This window comes from Anolis sagrei, chromosome 2, assembly GCF_037176765.1.
Source record: "Anolis sagrei isolate rAnoSag1 chromosome 2, rAnoSag1.mat, whole genome shotgun sequence".
NCBI classification, from domain to species: domain Eukaryota; kingdom Metazoa; phylum Chordata; class Lepidosauria; order Squamata; family Dactyloidae; genus Anolis; species Anolis sagrei.
The window spans coordinates 227727756-227746871 of record NC_090022.1 but is presented as its reverse complement, the minus strand read 5'-3'; the positions used below and the strand labels follow the sequence as shown (position 1 = coordinate 227746871).

At 38.0% G+C, this 19116-nt stretch overlaps 1 protein-coding gene across 4 annotated transcripts in view; it reads left to right on the top strand.

Moving 5' to 3' along the window:
- Nucleotides 1-18844, top strand: part of LOC132767329 (transducin-like enhancer protein 1) — an 83691-nt gene extending 64847 nt beyond the window's left edge. For all 4 annotated transcript variants that reach the window (XM_060762154.2, XM_060762153.2, XM_060762156.2 and 1 more), the window contains exons 13-20: nucleotides 45-235; nucleotides 3099-3175; nucleotides 6859-7108; nucleotides 9955-10202; nucleotides 15859-16006; nucleotides 16813-16963; nucleotides 17856-17932; nucleotides 18219-18844. In XM_060762154.2, coding sequence (XP_060618137.1) covers nucleotides 45-235; nucleotides 3099-3175; nucleotides 6859-7108; nucleotides 9955-10202; nucleotides 15859-16006; nucleotides 16813-16963; nucleotides 17856-17932; nucleotides 18219-18326 — 1250 coding nt within the window. In that variant the 3' untranslated portion in view covers nucleotides 18327-18844. The remainder of the gene's footprint in view (nucleotides 1-44; nucleotides 236-3098; nucleotides 3176-6858; nucleotides 7109-9954; nucleotides 10203-15858; nucleotides 16007-16812; nucleotides 16964-17855; nucleotides 17933-18218) is intronic.
- Nucleotides 18845-19116: the final 272 nt, after the last annotated feature.

Sequence of the window (19116 nt, the reverse complement as noted above, 5' to 3'; positions counted from 1 at the left end):
GAACGTTGTACTCCTCATAATTACGCCATTTCATTGTATTGTAGCTGCTGGCTTGAGGACACCTCTTGCTGTACCAGGACCATACCCAGGCCCATTTGGAATGGTACCTCATGCTGGCATGAACGGGGAACTAACCAGCCCAGGAGCCGCCTATGCCAGTCTTCACAACATGTCCCCCCAGATGAGTGCTGCTGCCGCTGCTGCTGCCGTAGTTGCCTATGGACGATCCCCTATGGTACGTTTGCAGCCTAACTGCTAAGAAGATAGAATTCCCTGGGAATCTTGTGTTCTATGCTGCACATTGCCAGATTCCTGTCATATGACAATACTGAAGATTTGTAAGTTCTTTCCATATGATACACACTGTTACGTGTCAGGAAAGGACTCTGTTACTTGCCACCTTATTTGAAAAGGAAATGCCTCACTTTAATGTTTAAATATATTTTCTATTTTCGATAGCAGCTCAGGTGTTTTGGTTCATTAGAAGATAACTTGAAAGCAGAACATTGTTTCACTGGTTCACTGAGCAGGTATTTGTTCTTCTGAGGAAGCATATTTGTTTAGTGAATATCTTATATGGGTTTTGTACAATGTAAGTTTCTGTTTGGTAAAGTAGAACATACCTCTTGCTCATGTAAAAAATTGAACAATTTATCTTTTGCTCTTCGATGGAGATAGTATTGTCAGGTTTTCAAAACAATAGTAAGGGGGAGTTGAAATTTATAATGTGCTATTAAGTTTGTGTTTTATCTAAATACTAAAATGAAAGTCTGGATTTCAGTAAACTTGAATATATCTTTCGCTATAAAGTTAACATATTGTCAACATTCATAAATTACCTAATCCTCACAATTCTATCTTTATGATGTATCCAAAACCCAAAATATCGAATTTGAAGGACTTCTTGTTCAGTTTGTATAAAAGGAAAAGCTTTCCAAATAGGAGACATCTTCTATAATAAGGGACATCTGCCAGACCAATAAGGGTCAAGATTTCCACCCCTTAAAAAGGTGGACCTCTTGTAAAAAGGGACACCTGGCCATTTAGGTGACCATCTGTGGACACCTGACTTTTTATGCCTAGTTTTCAAAATACTTTAGCCTAGCAATAGGGAACCTGGTACCGTTTGTGGATCTTTTGGACTATATCATTCATAGTCTCAAAGGACTGTTACTATTGGAAACTGTAGCCAAAAATCCTGGGAGGTTGCCCAATTGCTTGCTCTTGTCTCAAAATATGAGTACCGTATATACTCAGGTATAAGCTGACCAGAATATAAGTCGAGGCACCTAATTTTACCACAAAAAACTGGGAATATTTATTGATTTGAGTATAAGCCAAGGGTGGGAAATGCAGCAGCTAAACTTCAAAAATGAAAATAGATACCAATAAAACTACATTAATTGAGGCATCAGTAGGTTAAATGTTTTTTGAATATTTACCATATTTCAGAGAAAAACAGTAAACAGCTCTGTAAGTGGAAAAGGAGAGTCAACAAAAAAAGTATGGCATCAACAATAACTTAATATAATAGTTATTATGCTGGCAATAATAATAGTGATTATTATTATTATTATTATGATTTATTATTATTTATTTGTTCCCCACCCTAGGCCAGCTTCCAACATAGTAACAAGCAAACAGTCAGCCCCTGGCTGGCTTACTGTTCAGTGAAGAAGAGTGTGTGAGCCTTCACCTTCTCCATATTTTTTCTGGTCCAGGCACAAGGGGAAAATCTGAAACTTCTGCTTTAGATTAGCTGAAACTTAGCATATTATCCGAACCTCCAACTCCAGTTAAGCAGGCCAAGGCTGTGCACTGTTTGTTTATTTATTTATTTATTTATTTATTTCACAGTTTTCTATACCGAGCTTCTCAACCTCACTGAGGGACTCAGCCTGGTTTCCAGCCATAAAAAACATATACACTCATTAAAATATCATATATCACAATTACAAAAACAACTTTAAAAACACTATATATAAAACTACAGTGGTCAGTCATCCTATTAAGATGGATCTACATCAACTTCCATCCAGGGTCCTATGGTGTTGTCTCATTCATCGAAGGCCTGACTCCACAGCCACGTCTTCACCCATTTCCTAAATGTTAGGATGGATGGGGCGGTTCTGGCCTCCAGAGGGAGAGAGTTCCAAAGTTGCGGGGCCACCACCGAGAAGGCCCTGTCCCTCGTCCCCACCAGGCGCGCTTGCGAGGCCGGTGGGACAGAGAGCAGGGCCTCTCCAGATGATCTTAGTAGTTTATTATGGTTTGTATGACACAACACTGTGGTTAATCTAAAATGGTGGTAAAGGTTTCCAAAATCTCCTTCATTGCCATGCCAAGGAAATGGAAGAATATATTTGTTATCCCTGAGTTTGCTAGATTCCATTATGGTCAACGTGTCCTGTGTTCATATTATGCTCATTGTGGCCTTTAAAATGGGGCTATATGTCAAAAAAGAGATTGTGGACATCCGTCTAGTTACTATTTTTGAATTTCTTACATAATATTTATCAGGAAGGAAATCAAAACTTCATCACCATTTTATCTTGGATGAAACCAGATGCAAAAATGCATGGAAACTTCTGCAAAATAAAATAAATATAACTTATAATTTATAATTTATAAAAATTATAAATATAAATTATAAATATATAATTTATAAATATAAATATAGAATCATAGAATCATAGAATCAAAGAGTTGGAAGAGACCTCATGGGCCATCCAGTCCAACCCCCTGCCAAGAAGCAGGAATATTGCTTCTTGTGTAATATTCCTGCCAAGAAGCAGGAATATTACACAGTTACCAAGTTTTATTTATTTGGAACAGTTTAACCATAATCGCTGTTCCTTCTTTTGTTTTTGTTTTTTCTTTCGTCCTCCCAGCAAATAGGCTCATCTGTTGTGGAGATGTAGCAGTAGTTTTGGACTTTGCATGTTCTCCCCACAGCGCTTTTGTAGATCATTATGTTCAGTTGTGGCCATAGCATATGTAATGGGTTTAGATCTCTGTTCCAATTTGTCAGGTTAGTGAGCCAGAAAATTCTTGCTCAACTGATCGTTCTGAGATATATTATGTTTGTTCATTATCAGGTAGGGTTTGATCCTCCTCCACACATGAGAGTACCTGGAATCCCTCCAAATCTGGCTGGAATCCCTGGAGGAAAACCGTAAGTAACTTTGGATATTGTAGTTTTTTAGTCTGAATCAGCCAGGGTACATTTTGTTTACCTCATATTAACTGATGAGAGTCCCAAAGGAAGAACTACATTGGGTTTTTCCAATGTATTCTACTAATACTTTGATATAACAACAGTGCTGCACTATGCTTTCATATTGTTTATATAATCAAAACCTGATATTTTTAGGCTTTTGAAAACCTAAGTGGATGTAGAGTCACAATTACTTACCTCTTCATTAATACATCAGCTTCATAACTGGGAGGCAAGAACTTTTGAAAATGAAGCTTAGAAACTTTTTATACCTGCCCAATGCTAGGACAATGTTCAGGTTTGTAGGTGTGGAGCATGTTGATTTGTTAAAATTGGACTTTTAAGAAGAATGAATTACTGGTACCTTTCCAAGTTCTGTCAGAGATTATAATCAGCCATACACTCAAGTCCTTCTAGGTCAGTGGTTCTCAAACTGTGGGTCCCCAGGTATTTTGGCCTACAACTCCCAGAAATCCCAAGCAATTTACCAGCTGTTAGGATTTCTGGGAGTTGAAGGCAAAAACATCAGGGGATCCACAGGTTGAGAATCACTCTTTTAGGTGAACCATTTGCTCCGTTTGACTTTGTTCTTAGGCTTATGTATATTCTAAACTTTCAAAATCTAGGCCATTGCTTGGTCAGGCATGAATTCTGAAGATGTTGAATTTTCACATGTGCAAAATGTAGTTAAATATTGGCCTGAGCAGAAACCAGTCTTGGAAGCATTGTAGGATTCTGTATTTCTTACCTTCAGGCACACAGCACTGACAGACAGGGTTGGGTATTCCATGTTAATGTGTAGTATAATATCTGGTGTGTTATAATGGATTTTGATATCTTTTCCAAAGATTCTTCCTTCCTGCTGTTTTCATTATTTTAAAATAGCAATGTCATGACCTGTGTGGCTATTGGGAAATTGTTTTTATTTTAATTTGTATACCTGTGTAATGACAGAAGCCAAGAAAAAGCACCAGTGTCAGAAAGGAGCTAAAGACTTAAGCGTATTGTACAATTTCAGGACTCTTTTTCATAGTTCATGTTCATTGACCCTTGTTTTTTAGACTTAACGTTAAAAACACATCTCCCCCCATCTATTCCTTTCTTACACACACACAGGCACATGCACACACTTACTGCTTGCTTGGGAGCTCCTTCCATCTTAGCTTGTGTGTACTATATAAATAGACAAGATAAACTTTGAAAATCCTAGGTGCTGAGTTGATCTGCTTTCATTATTTGCCTTTGAAACTAGACTGACGCTATGCCTGATCACCCCAGGCAGCAGGATGCCTTCAGTTACCCATAGCAACTTTCTGATGGTATATCCTTATCTATGATAGATAAGTCTATTGAAAATTCCTGGTGTAGAAGTTCAGATAATACGCTGTCTGCAGCAGATTCATATTGACAGCAGGAGAGTTTTTGGCCTCAGTTTGAAAGCTAGTTTCTTTCAGCCACACAAATCGGGATGTCACATTGAATTTATTTTGTAAATGGGATGCAGCATTCTAGCTGTGCATCTTCTTCTTGGTAGAGGTGAGAGTTCCCATCCCTTCCTTTCCACTTCCCTAACAAATAACTGGAAGTGAAGCACCATGCCTCAGTTGGTTACTATTTTATTGTTTATGACATGGAGCAACATGCGGGTGTTGTGCTTTGTACGTTGAATTGTTTTTTAAAAAAAGGTATGCGAGATGTCTGTCTTTCTAGAGAAACAGAAAACAATTAGACTAGAACTGCCTGTTGTTGGGTTTTTTTAAAAAAAGAATTAATCAGCCTCTTAGGAGCACAATCTTGTTTTCCATTCTGCTGCTGATGAAAGGGCTCCCTCTGGACAACCTGTTTCCTGTTTCTTCTCCAGCACCTGACACCATGCTAATAGAATCCCAAGTCTAAGATTACTTAAAAATCTAGCCCTTGTTTAAGGCTTCTTAAAATCCTGGGGATTACTTTGGACAGTAATGATGTGTGCAAATATTAGAAGCATTGGGATGATGCTTCATGTACTTGTGGTTATCATTAACATTCAAAGCTACCATGGGTTTCTCTCCTTTCCACAAATATACTTACCTTGATACTTGCATTACTGCTGCTTGTTGTATTGTGTAACCAGTAGTTCACTGGAGCTTTGGTACACTGAATGCACATCCTAACACCCACCTTTCCTCATTACCATATCCTATGGAATTCTAAGATTTATAGTTTAGCAAGGTACACAAAATAATCTGCTCCTGTCCAATTAAACAGGGGTCCTGGAATGCTGATCCTGCAGTTGTTTTGGGCTTCAACGCCCAGCTTTGCCAATGATCAGGGATCCTGGGAACTGAGATCTAAAGGACTAAAACATTTAAAAATCCTATCGTACTACAGATTCCAACATTCTGAAGTATAGAACCATGCATTTCCAATTCAGGGAGACTTTTAAGATAAATATTTTCCAGCATTGAATAACTGGGGCCAATATGTGTATCTTGGTTAATTAGCTACAAATACCATAGAATCTGTATATATTTGTTGAAAGGAATTGACCTTTGTGTAAGGTAAAACTGATAACTACTTGGCTTGGATTTCATCTGTTTATTTTTTTAAGGAGGCCAGACTAACAAAATTATATACTGTAATCACTATTTTAAGCCCTGCAGAGATGAAAAGACTATAACTAAATGCTAATACAGCAGGGATGGAAAGAGGAAGGAATCACTTTAATTCTGCCTCCATTTCCCTCTCACCCATTACACATCTGATAGATTTAGGGATTCTGATTGAGCAATTTTCATAGATTCCCTTTTCCTTGAATACCCATGCCTCAAGAATAATGTAGCAAGCTTTGCCATGAGATATGTGAATCCTTTTGCCACCAAATATTGTGGGTGGGAAGACTTCGGAGTCATGATAATTAACTAACTTACTTTCATTGGAACCTATGCATAATAGTCCCATAATTCAGTGATAACTTAGCAAAGGGAAATAGGTGAGGTTTTAAAATGCCAAGCAGGATGCCTTATGATAAAGCAGAAATCAACTGACACAAACTTCAACAACTCCCGAGAAGAAATTTGCTTAATCATGTCATTCATTGAAAAATCATGAGGACCTTTCCCTGATAAACATTAAGCACAGAACCATCTTCATGTGTGTTCATGGAGTATGCCTGTGCCCTTGCAGCATAAAAACTTGGTCATGATTTTTTTTTATGGAACTGGCCTATAAACCTATATATATAAGTCTAGAATTTTAGTCAAAAAATTCAAAACATCTGAGTCGACATTCATGGGTTAATATGAATACTGTACCCTAATGCTTATTGATATAGGATTCTCTAAGTAGAGTGGCGGAAAGCAAGAGCTTAGCCCATCCCAGAAGAACCTAAAAGAAGTACTGACCATGAGTCATATCAAAATCCATAATTTTGGTCTCAGACTCTGCCTTTGACTTAGATATGAGATTGACATATACATGAATATATGCAGTATCTCACCAGCCATTTACTAGGGATTGACTCCTTTTACCTTAGAATTATAACACTGCCACTGCTTTTCCAGCTTCATTGATTTTAATACATAAAATAGCCAGAGCTATAATTTAGCACAATAATTAGGCCAATGATGTAACCTATGTTCTTTTCTTCTCATCCCAAACAGAGCATATTCATTTCACGTTACTGCAGATGGTCAGATGCAGCCAGTACCTTTCCCCCCAGATGCTCTCATTGGACCAGGGATACCTCGGCATGCTCGCCAGATCAATACCTTGAACCACGGGGAAGTGGTGTGTGCAGTTACCATAAGCAACCCAACAAGACATGTGTATACTGGTGGGAAAGGGTGTGTCAAAGTCTGGGATATCAGCCAGCCTGGCAACAAGAGTCCTGTTTCTCAGCTGGACTGTCTGGTAAGTGAACATGTCCTTTCTAAATACAGACACATTCTGCTGAAAACCAGAACCGTCTGAACCATGGATACAGGGTCCACAATACCCTGTACCCACAGTTTCACCTACCTGCATGTGACAAAATAAGTTCTCTCAAGGTATTTTCGAGATCCTTCAGGTGATTCTATGGTATGCTTCCGCTGGAAGTTACCAGGAGAGTTGCCCTGGAGAACATAGCAAATTCCTTGAGAGGTTACCTTTAGGAATATGCTAGGTACTCCAGGATGACTCTATGGCAACTTCTGGCAGAAATCATTCATTTCAGTAGGATTTCCTGTTTCCATTGAAAGTTCAGGATATGAGAGTAGAACTGTATTGAAACATGGATGAACATAGTTACTTAGGCGTGTTACTTTATCTGTATAGCCATTGTACATATGCATATTTTGTAGGTATGGCAAAAATACATCAGGAGCAAAAATAAAATGAGCATTGTAAGCTGAATGTAAATGTTTAAAGCCGCAATGTAAGCTAAACAACACCGAATAAAGCATAATCATTCACTGAGCCAAGAAGCCACTTAATTGGAAGATTAATTCATAAGCAGATCACTGAGAGTTTAGAGAGTTACTTTTAAAAAGTAAGTAACATTGTTCAAGGGTAGGGCTTCTCAAGTAGAGTTCACTGGAATCTAGGGTTCTGCATGAGCTTGCTTGGGGTTCAGGATGTGAAACAAGTGTTTTACCAATTCTGCATGCAATGGTTCAAGATGCCTAACTATAGGATGTGCCCTTTATTACTACCCATGAGGTGTGAAATAAAAATCCTACTATAACAAAAATAAACCCTTTTACAGTAAAGGAAGTGTAATACAGAAACATAACATAATTGCTTTCTCTTACCAGTGCTAGGCATTTTTATTGGTTTTATCCTCTTGGCTGCTACAGAACTTTTACCACTCTTATGTGGCTTTTAAAAGTGATAATCTTGCAACTGCTGCAATTATGTACTAAAACCTGTAATAACCAGGGCTGAAATTTTGTTTTCCTGCCTTGGTTTTGTTTATTTATTTATTTTCTCCAACTAATATTATTAAAATTGAAACTGGGGGTATCAATTATTAAACTGTAAAATGAATCTACATGGCCTAGCGAAGGCTGACTTGTCAAAACAATTCCTTTGACCAGAGCTTGGAAACCTTACGCTGAAAAAACTACACCACCTAGACTCCCCCAGCCCATATGGCCATTGCTGATACTGTTGGAGAGATTCTAAGAGTTGTATATCAAGGAATCAGTATTCCTAAGTTCTGTTGTTAACAGTGCATTGCACATTTTATATGATAATACACATATACATACACTCAACCCCCAGGCTCATCTTGATAGAGTGTGCATGTATGCATGCATAGCTAGCTACTAGGGCTGGGCAACCACGGAAAAATTTGTTTCTAAACTCGATTCGTTTTTAGGGGGGTTTTGCGTTTCATTTTTTAAAAGAATTCCAAATTTTTTCTTTAAAAAAGTTCGATATTTACGAAATTTCGGAAATACGAAACAATTTCGAAACAATAACGAATTGATTCATTAATGGCGGACGCGATTGCGCAATACGCTAAAAAACCCTCCAAATGGGACAGGGGGAACTTCTGAAGCTGCCCGCTCCCTCTGTTGTTGACTGTTGGTGTGATAATTTATTTTTTTATCACTGATAAAACAAACAACAACTATAAAACTTGCACCAGACATACGGAAATAATAACAAAATAATAACGAAACAATTTCGAAACAATTACGAAATAAATTTTAAAAATTCGTTTCGATTTTTAGTTGCTCCTGAATGGTTCAATATCGGATCGTAAGCCACTTTAAATACGAATTATTAACGAATTACGAAATTAACGAACAAAACCGCCCAGCCCTACTAGCTACTATGATTAAGGAGCATTGATACCAATAGCTAGCTAGATGTAATAAAATAAAATTATAGGAACCCCATTAGAGAAAGGAAAGCACTCTAAGGGCCCTTCCAGACAGTCTCTATATCCCAGTATCTGATCCCACTTTTTCTGTTTATCCCAGATTATCTGGCAGTGTGGACTCATATAATCCATTTTAAAGCTGAAAACCTGGGATCAGCTCCTGGGGTACAGGGCCTGCCTGGAAGGGCCTTAAGAGTGCTTAGCTGTACAAAGCTAGAACAGAGTAAGTTTTACTTTTGGAGCTGTGATAGAGCAGAGGTCAAATGAAACCTAAGAATATCATTCGAGAGCTTAAGATAGGTTTATAAAACATGAAGTTATTAGGTAATTGAAACACTCATTAACCATGTCACTGTCGCTTTCACATGTAACTCTTTAAACATGGCATTATTCCAGTTTCAACGTTTCTTGGCTCTGCTTCTTGTTGCAGAACTTGCTCTGCAGTAAAATGGAAGAAGATGCATTTATCTCATTGAAAAAAGAAAGTAAAGAACCATGCTTCCAAGAGAGAGCTTAATTGGAATTTTCTTAGCAGAAGGAAACATTATGTTGTTGTAATGTATCTTCAAGCTGGTTCTGACTAATATTCAAGGGTTTTTCTGGCTTGTTTCTTTTCTTTCTTTCTTTTTCAGAGTAGAATTGCCATTCTTGTCATCTAAGGCTGGGAAAATATAAATTAATAAATAAGAACACCTAGTGGGTTTTCATTGCTGATTAGGTATTTGAACCTAGGTTTTCCAGAGCCTGAATCTAACACAGAAGACTACTCCACAGTAGATTGACAGGACATTTCAGAGTTTAAAATCTGGGTGGGGCATAAAACATGCCATTATTCAGCATTGTAGAATGTGTATTAATGTGATTGAGGGGGTTGTGTTTCCTACAGAACAGAGATAACTACATTCGATCTTGTAAATTGCTCCCTGATGGATGCACCCTGATCGTCGGTGGAGAAGCCAGCACGCTATCCATTTGGGACCTGGCAGCACCGACTCCACGTATCAAAGCCGAGCTGACGTCGTCTGCCCCTGCCTGCTATGCCCTAGCAATCAGCCCGGATTCCAAGGTCTGCTTCTCTTGCTGCAGTGATGGCAACATAGCGGTGTGGGATCTGCACAATCAAACACTGGTCAGGTCAGTTGATGTTTCTAAAACATGTTTCATCTACAGAGCTGTCCTGTGAAAGATTTTTTGCCTTAAAGTAGTTGGTTTTTCTCCAGCATCCATGTTTTAAGTATCTGTATAATTCCTACTGAAACCCCATTAGTCATAGAGGGGGTTGGACAAAATTTCTGGAAATTGAGGGTATGATTGACATGCCCTGTCACTATCAATATAATTAGACACATTTGTTGAGGTTTACTGTAGTCCAAGTGTAAGGGGGTTATGCATTCTTACCCCTCCATGTAGTCAACCCAGTATAAACGTTAAAAAAATGTTAGAAGAAATGGAGTATCATTGGTTAATTTGGCTAATTTATTATTTTAAAACAGGGTTTTCTTGGGTTTGAAATTATAAGTACCTTTGCTTCAAATTCTGCTTGGTTTTCAGTTTCAATACAGTTCCTTATACCACCACATTCCACCACTTCACAAAAACCTCACACATTTCCAGCCTCATTTTCAAAACATAGTGACATTGGGTTGTAGCTTGCTGTATTTGTGTGCTCCGGTCACTGTGTATAGGATTAACATGTTTGGAGATCCACACAAATACTCAAGAAAGTTTGTAGTAGCCTTAAAGAAGCTTTGTCATGCTTGTGAGAATGTCTTTACATGACTGATCACATTAGGGTTGGATTTTGAAAATGCTACCAGGTTTCCAACAGCCACTCCTTTTGCTTTGTTTTCAGGCCAACATTTATTTGCTAGTATGTGTACATAAACACCATAACCGACTTTAAAAAAATTAACTGGCTGCTCGCCATCTTTGCTTCCCGAAAGCACAGCAGGTGTGCTCTGCAAACATCTCTGAAAATGCTGAGTGGCCAGAATATTAATAGCTCATTTTCAGGTTATCTGGTTGCCCTCAATTGCTTTTGGCATAGCATGCATCAGGGGAAAAGCATAAAGCAGAATAAAAACCCTTTGGTGTATTTCCAAATGAGAAGCTGAAGAGTTTCCCATTGGATTAGCTTTCACCAGGGACAGTTGACATTATGATAGTCAAATTATAGCAGTGTTTCTACATAATTAACCCCCATTTCTTTTATATGCAAATCATAGGCTGCTCTTCCATTGATGTTCCCATCCATTCTTCTGTCACATACTTCAGTACATCTTCATTCTCCACCTTCACTTTGGGACCCTACTTTTTATATCCCCAGTTTGCTTCATAATTATGCTTTATTCTTCTTTGTGTCTGGTACATAGAACCTTTTCTTCCTAATTCAGCTTCCTGTTCTACTACTTTCCTTCTTCTTTGGTTCGTCCTCTGGATATATGTCACTCTCTCGTCTATATTCCAAACTGCAGAGAGCCAGCATAGTATAGTGGTTTGAACATTGGACAAGGTGACTTGGAACCTGGGTTTGAATCCTTGCTCAGACATTGAAATCTATTGGATAACCTTGGGCAAGTTACACTCCCTCAGTCTCAGGAAGACAAGAGCAACCTCCTACTGAACAAATCTTTCCCAGAAACTTTCCAAAGGTTTCACTTTAGGATTGCCAAGTGTCAGAAAAGACTTGAGGGCACACAACTACTACAACATTTTTAAGGGCAATATATATCAGGCCTATTTCTTGTTAAACCAGTGCCAGTATCCCTGCCTTGCATTAATGAAACACTCTTTGCATTCCATCTTACATTCATACCCCTTTTTTATGAGATATGGATTGGACACAGACAATATTCGTCTAATTTGACGATAAGAGACATGTATTTTAGGGTTCAATTAAATTATGATTTTGGAATTCTGCTACAATATGACTATGACTACCTGCGAAAAGGATTACCTGTGATTCTTTTGGCTTAGAGTCTGGAAAACCTACCTCTTTTCACTATGACTTCCAGTATCCTCTAGCCAACATAGCAATGACTATAATGTCTGAGGGAATTTGGGGAGCTACCCCCCCAAAAAAAGTCTTTAAAGCTTTGGTTTAGCTATATGTAAATGGCATCTGCTAATTTCTGAGCATTTGCTATGTTTCCACTCTGTTTTGTCTACATCACTTCTGAATTCTCCCAGAAGACCATTGCAGCTGCCCTGGAGCATATTTTAGAAAGTATATTGGCCAACTGGATGTTGCCAAGCTATCAGTTTCTGCTAACCTAAATTTAGAGGTTTTCAACTTCAGTCTCTTGGCATCAGGTACCTTGTCCTGGAGCAGCCAGTCTGTTTTATTATTTTTTAAAAAATGCTCAGTCACTTATACTCAGTGTTAGACCATCCCAAAGTTTCTGGCAGCAAAGGTGCAAATCCACGAGACAGCTCTTAAATCTTTCACTTAGCTAAAGGACAAATAAAATTATAAATTAGCTCATGAATTTTGTGTGTTCTATTTTTCCTATTTCATTTTTGGCAGCTGATTAGATTGTCTACTCTCCACACTCCAGATAAGTGACTTCTCTTTTTGTAGGGAGTATCTAGCACAGGCTGGTAAGGTAGAGAGTGTAGTTAACATAATGTCCCCATACCTAATTTACTTTGGAGCCTTCTGGTTGAACGGATGAATGTGTTGGTATACCTTGATGTGAATGCCTTGGCAAGGCAGCAATGTTGAACAGCCCAAAATAGTTCCATTTTATGACAGTGTTTGGTGGACCACAAGACCAGCTTTTTCATACTTCACAACAAAATTGGCAGTAGCCCACAGTAAATCTCAGCAAGTGCAGCCGGCATTTGCACCTGCCTTGGTAATGAGAAGCTATTTAAAGCTTCAAAGTTTGGGCACTTAAGCATTTCTGGACACTTCCAGGCAGTGTGAGTCATCTAAATTATGCACAACAGGACGGTGGGAGATCTGTAGTTATAGGAAACATCATAACATTATACCAAGGTAGTCCAGAATACAAAGAGATCCAAATTTTGCTGCATGTTTCACTTTTATATCAACATCCAGTAGATTTGTATATCCCCATTTTTTTATTCATTTTGTTTCTGCTAGTGGCATAGGATGACACAAAGTTTGTCAAGGCAGAGAAACCCTATCTCCTGACCTCAGATGTCGATCATCCGACTCTAATATTTGTATCATGTATTCTCTTGCTCAAGCCTAGATCCACAAATTTGCCCCATTTTTTAAAAGGTTGCTGATATCCTACACATCCAAGCATGTGTATATATGCACACTCTCCAAATGAAACAATACTTCCCTGGCATCTGATAAATTGGAAATCTAATCTTGAATGAAAGAGTTTATTGTTTTTTAGGGCAACACCAGACTTTGGCCCTTTCTACATTGTTCTGTAAAATCCAGATTATCTGCTTTGGACTGGATTATATGGCAGTGTAGACTCATATAATCTAGTTCAAAGCTGATACTGTGGATTATCTGATTTGATAATCTGGATTATACGCAGTGTAGAAGGGGCCTCAGTTATTTTTTCTTCTATGCAAAAGTAACACGGCTACAATCCATACACCACTCTGATGAGTTTTTGCTTTTGTGATGCAATGACAGCTTGTAGAATGTAGATACTGTACCGGTCCATTTATGCCACGCTGTTTATCAGTTGTCCTTGAGGTCTACAAGTGAACATTGTCTTGTTCAGCAATTTCTTAAGTCAGGGCCAGTATTTACTCATGCCTACAGATGGGCTTCGGCTATATTCTTTTGCCATGATCATTAAAGCAGAAATACAGGGCACATAGCACTGCAGGCACTGATGGACTTTAACTCCCAAAAGCTCTCACCAATGTAGCTAGTAGTCAGGGAGGATGGATGTTTTAATCCAACAACAATCAGAGCACAGGTTATCTTCTCCGATGATAACAATATGCTTACTTATTGGAAGAAGAACAAATCATAGCAAAATAGCGTATTTACAAACTGTTGAATTAACCGTTGAATTAAATGTCTTTACTGCTTTCCAATTTTTTCAAAAAGGAAGCAGTTTGCAGAAAACAGATACAATTAAACCAGGAACTTCAAAAAAATAATACACTTAAACATGTAAAACAATAGTAAACTGACAACGTTAGTAATCAAGTAAATGCTAATGGGAACAAGCAAGAAACATCCATTATTCAGCTCTTAGGATTAATTGATACTCTCTGGTAAAGTATTAGTTCTTTCAGCGTACAGTCTCTATTGGCGTAACAGTTTTACAGATCAGCTCATTCTCAATATGCCAGTACTGAAGGAACATAACACAGAGTTCGGGATTCTGTTGTTAATCACAGCTAAAGTAGACACATTGAATCAATGAGATTGATTTATGTGTTGATTTGCCATTCAACAATAGACTTAATAGGTTTACTCTAGTTAGGACTAAGCAATAGGATTCCAGCCATTGTGTGCCGAATAACGTAAGAAGGCAACTGTGTCTCATGAACATCATAAAATACAAAAAGTTTTCTTCCTATTAGTTTCCCATGTCAATATGGAATCATTTAATAAATAAATAATGTAAGGGAGGGAGTTCATGGAAGAGAAGAGAAATGAATATGGACAAAATTCTAATTGCCTAACCATTTAATAGTTGGATACAAGGCTATAGATTGTATTTTAGACATTGAAAAACATGGGGAGTGGGGGGAGTCAGCTCACTTGCCTTTTACCTGGAAATGTAGGAATGTGTTAGAAAAGTGTGTGTGTTTCTCCAATTCCCCATAGCGGACTTGTAAGAGCAAGTTCTTCTGCTTATCCTCTCCTTACATTCTTAATGACTATGGAGCAGTTGAGTTCTTGCCAGGTTTCCTGAGCAATAAGTATTGGTTGCCAATTTGTCGTGGTTCACTTCTTACCCTCACTTGGGTTAGTAAAAGTAGCAGAAAATAAAAGGAGTACGTGAACTGATAGCTCCTTGAATTTTCAGACCAATGACTCCAGACACGCCAGGGTGATTTATTGCTTGTCCCATGGCAGTCATTCTTCTCCTTCCCCCTTTTGCTTTAAAGTCAAGGAACTAATGCTAATTGCGGATGGAAAAAAGCAGACACTCTGAACGCCCAGTTTAGGGATTAAAGAAGGCTCAAACTGACTCTTTGTTACTGAGAGCAGGGATTGCAGAACACTGAGATATTTTTTTTTAAAAAAATATAAAACATAGTTGAATGATGATGACAGATCATGACCTTTTTGCTACCAAGGGCATAGCTTTTGCAGACTCAGCCAACGCAAGTCAAAAGTGTAGGTTTTTGGCTCCCATCCTGCATGTGTTTATATAGCTGCATCTTTTAAAGTATTTTTTTAAATGTTCTTGATTCACAGCTTTAGCAGAGACTATAAATAACTGGCTGCCTCTATGAAGGCAATTTGTCTTTTGTACTTGGAGTTTAATTTGGTTATCTGTTAAATTTTATTTCCAAGTGTCATCATGGTGCATTATTTTACAGCTCCGTAAATCATCTTACCTTTTACACATCCAAGCAAAGGAATAGTTAGTTCTTATTTGCCAATCTATGGTATGCTTCATGTGCTTTGGCACCTGCAAAATAGCTTGGGTACAGGAAGCGCATTTTTCTGAAGGGTGGGGAAAGAGCAGGGTTGTTGTTTGCCTTGCACCAGCCAACACGGAGGAGATTTCACACATGCACAAGCTCACAAGTCCAAAGCTAACAACACAACAGTGTTTACCTTGAGTTCTGGCAGGAAATCATTATTCAATCTGGTTTGTTTTATCAGGCAATTCCAGGGCCACACAGATGGAGCCAGCTGTATTGACATTTCTAATGATGGTACCAAGCTCTGGACAGGAGGTCTGGACAACACTGTAAGGTCTTGGGACTTGAGAGAAGGAAGGCAGCTACAGCAGCATGACTTCACATCCCAGGTGTCTAGTATTTTCTTACCGCATCTGTGAAGGCACTGATTATTACAACACTTATATTGAGTACATTTACTAACTGTGGTGTGAAGTTAAACACCTTAATAACAGTACTACAACTCCCCTTAACATTACAACTGCTCTTTGTATTTACGTGAGATGTTGACATGTCTTTACATTGTTTTGAGGTAATGTTTACTATGAAGCACAATCATGTTTTGTCAGTGAAGCACCCCATAGATAATTAGCACGTCATTATCTGTCCATTTTTTCTATTAAAAATTGAATATGGAAACAAACTGGCATGTTTGCCTAAACTTTGGTGTTGAAACAAAGGAGATACAATGAAACTGTGGAAGTCTGAATGTGTATCACTGCTGCATGTTACATAATTAGTATAAGAAATACAGTTGTATTTATATGTATTTTTGTATAGCACAGCCATGGATACAATCTCCACAGTTTCACTTACCTATGCTGAAAAATATAGTACCACACAAATATAATCAAATGATAGAGTTTGCTATTAATCCATGGTTTAAATAACCATAAAGGGTCTTAGGTGTCAGATGTCCCACAGATATGTGTGTGGGATGGGGCGTACTGTACTTCCATTTGTACAGATGCAAATGTCCAAGCATTACCTTTTTGCTTCAATTGATTCTATGGTTTAAAAGGGTTCCTAGATAGATGGATGGATAGCTAAATAGATAGATAGATAGATAGATAGATAGATAGATAGATAGATAGATAGATAGATAGATATCTGTTTCCTTTATGTAATCCTCTTCTCACTGTCTTTTTTTTAAAAGATATTTTCCCTTGGCTATTGTCCTACTGGTGAATGGCTGGCTGTGGGAATGGAAAGCAGTAATGTGGAAGTGCTGCATGTAAATAAACCTGACAAATATCAGCTTCATCTGCATGAGAGCTGTGTGCTGTCACTCAAGTTTGCTTATTGTGGTAAGTTGGAAGAGAATGGATATAAGCCATCCATGTTTCCTATTCCGATCTGAGCTGAATATCTTACAGCAAGGACACAATTATTTCTATTCCATTTTGCTTTAACAAATGAAAAATGAAAGGTAACACCTTTCTCCCAGAATAGGTGTGAGGGTTAGCTCATGTTTGCAGACTGACAACACTACCTTCATGCACTTAGGCTGTGAGGCCGCAGCCATAGCATCAAGTATTTCAAATAGTGCCCATTGCTCACTAAGTTAAGTATGCTTTTTTTAGTTCAGACTAAATTCTAAATGTTCTAAAGGTACTAAATCCTGTCCGACCTTGGAAGCTAAGCAGGGTTGCCCCTGGTTAGTACTTGTATGGGAAACCACCAGCAAATATCAGGTGCTGCATTTCAGAGAAAGGAACTGGCAAAACCACCTTTGAGTCTTCCCTTGCCTAAGAAAACCCTATGGAATTCATGGGGCTACCACAAGTTGACAGGTGACTTGAAGGCACATAAGCACAATCACTTTGTGCAATTCATTTCACAATGGTGGATTTGTCATCAAAAGACCTTGGGGACACCCTGGGGCTGATTACCAACACAGTGTGCCGGTTAACCATGTAGAAACACTTGTCAGAATGAGGGGTTGTCAAATGATGTAGGCAATTATATCAGTTTTGTATAGTGATAGTTGACAGTCTTTCACACCCTCTGTTCCCTAGTCCTCTATCTTTCTCTTCAACTCCCAGCAATCATGCAACATATTGATGAAATCTGAAAAGTAGTTTAGCCATATGAAAAAAGAAATGCTCCGTTAAGATACTACACAGTTTGATAAAATATATTATTTTACATGTTGATGTGGGATGTTTAACAGTGTTCTTGCTGTTGGTTTTATTTCAGGTAAATGGTTTGTAAGTACTGGAAAAGATAACCTTCTAAATGCCTGGCGGACTCCATATGGTGCCAGTATATTCCAGGTGAGACAGTTTATTCATAAAGAGGATTTTGAGATTGATGCTCTTGGAGAGATAGGCAATAAAAAAGGCCCCATAGCTATTCATATTCATATTTGTATTCCATACTTGTTACTCAGAGAAACGAGGATGAGATTATCGCATTCTATTCTCAGAAGGTTTTGTGCCAAATTGGGCCTATTACCTCTTAACCCAAATCAATTTTGTGAGAAAGAATAAACAAGTGTTCTTTCTCTCTTGCACCCACACAAACATGTAACATATTTGTTTTTTTCCCCCTCTCTTCTAGTCCAAAGAGTCATCTTCTGTGCTCAGCTGTGATATCTCCGTTGATGATAAATACATCGTTACTGGCTCTGGAGACAAGAAAGCAACTGTTTATGAAGTTATCTACTGAGAAGTTGCGTTGGAAAAAGCTGAACTGGGCCAAAACGTTCTTAAATCGTAGATGTAGAAAGACATTACCTTTTTCTAATTAAAAAAGGGAAGAACTTGGTTTTCTGACATCTTCACACAACGTTATTCAAGTTCTATGAAAACAGAAGGCAACTTTTGGCATCCAGCGACAATGTGAAAGAAGAAGGCAAATGTTGATTAATGTAGCATAGTTTTGATGGATTTTTTTTTTTAAAAAAAAGAAGCCTCTGCTGAAGATGGTGGCGGCCTTTAGGGTTTTGTTTTCCTTTTTATGAACTCATAAAAAAATCATGCTCATTGCTTGAATAAGTGGGATTATGTTCCAGCACTTGCAGTTCCACCCACATTCTGTCATGTGTAGAACAGTGGTATCTTGGATAAACTTGTCTCCTGGTTTTGCCTCTCGGGATATGGGTTTTTGTATTATTTTGTTGAAGATCAAGCATTTGTATAAATTGTAAATATATTTGGTTTATTACAGTAAAGGCTTTAGTATCAGCTAACTGTCTCTTTCTTTTCCCCCAGTGCCCCTTAAATTGTGTTTCAGAAACCCTTTTGTAATCAAAATCTTTTGATAAGCCAAAATAGAACTGTGAAGTGGTGGCTAAGGTTTTATCCATTTGTACAATTATAAAGCCTACATTGTATAGTTAATTTGCTGTGAATGTTTTGAATTCAGGAATCACCTTTGTGAATTTTATACATTTAGGAAAAAAAATCAAAAATGTGAATTTTGAAGTATAGTTTACATAGAATTGACTGTAAATGAA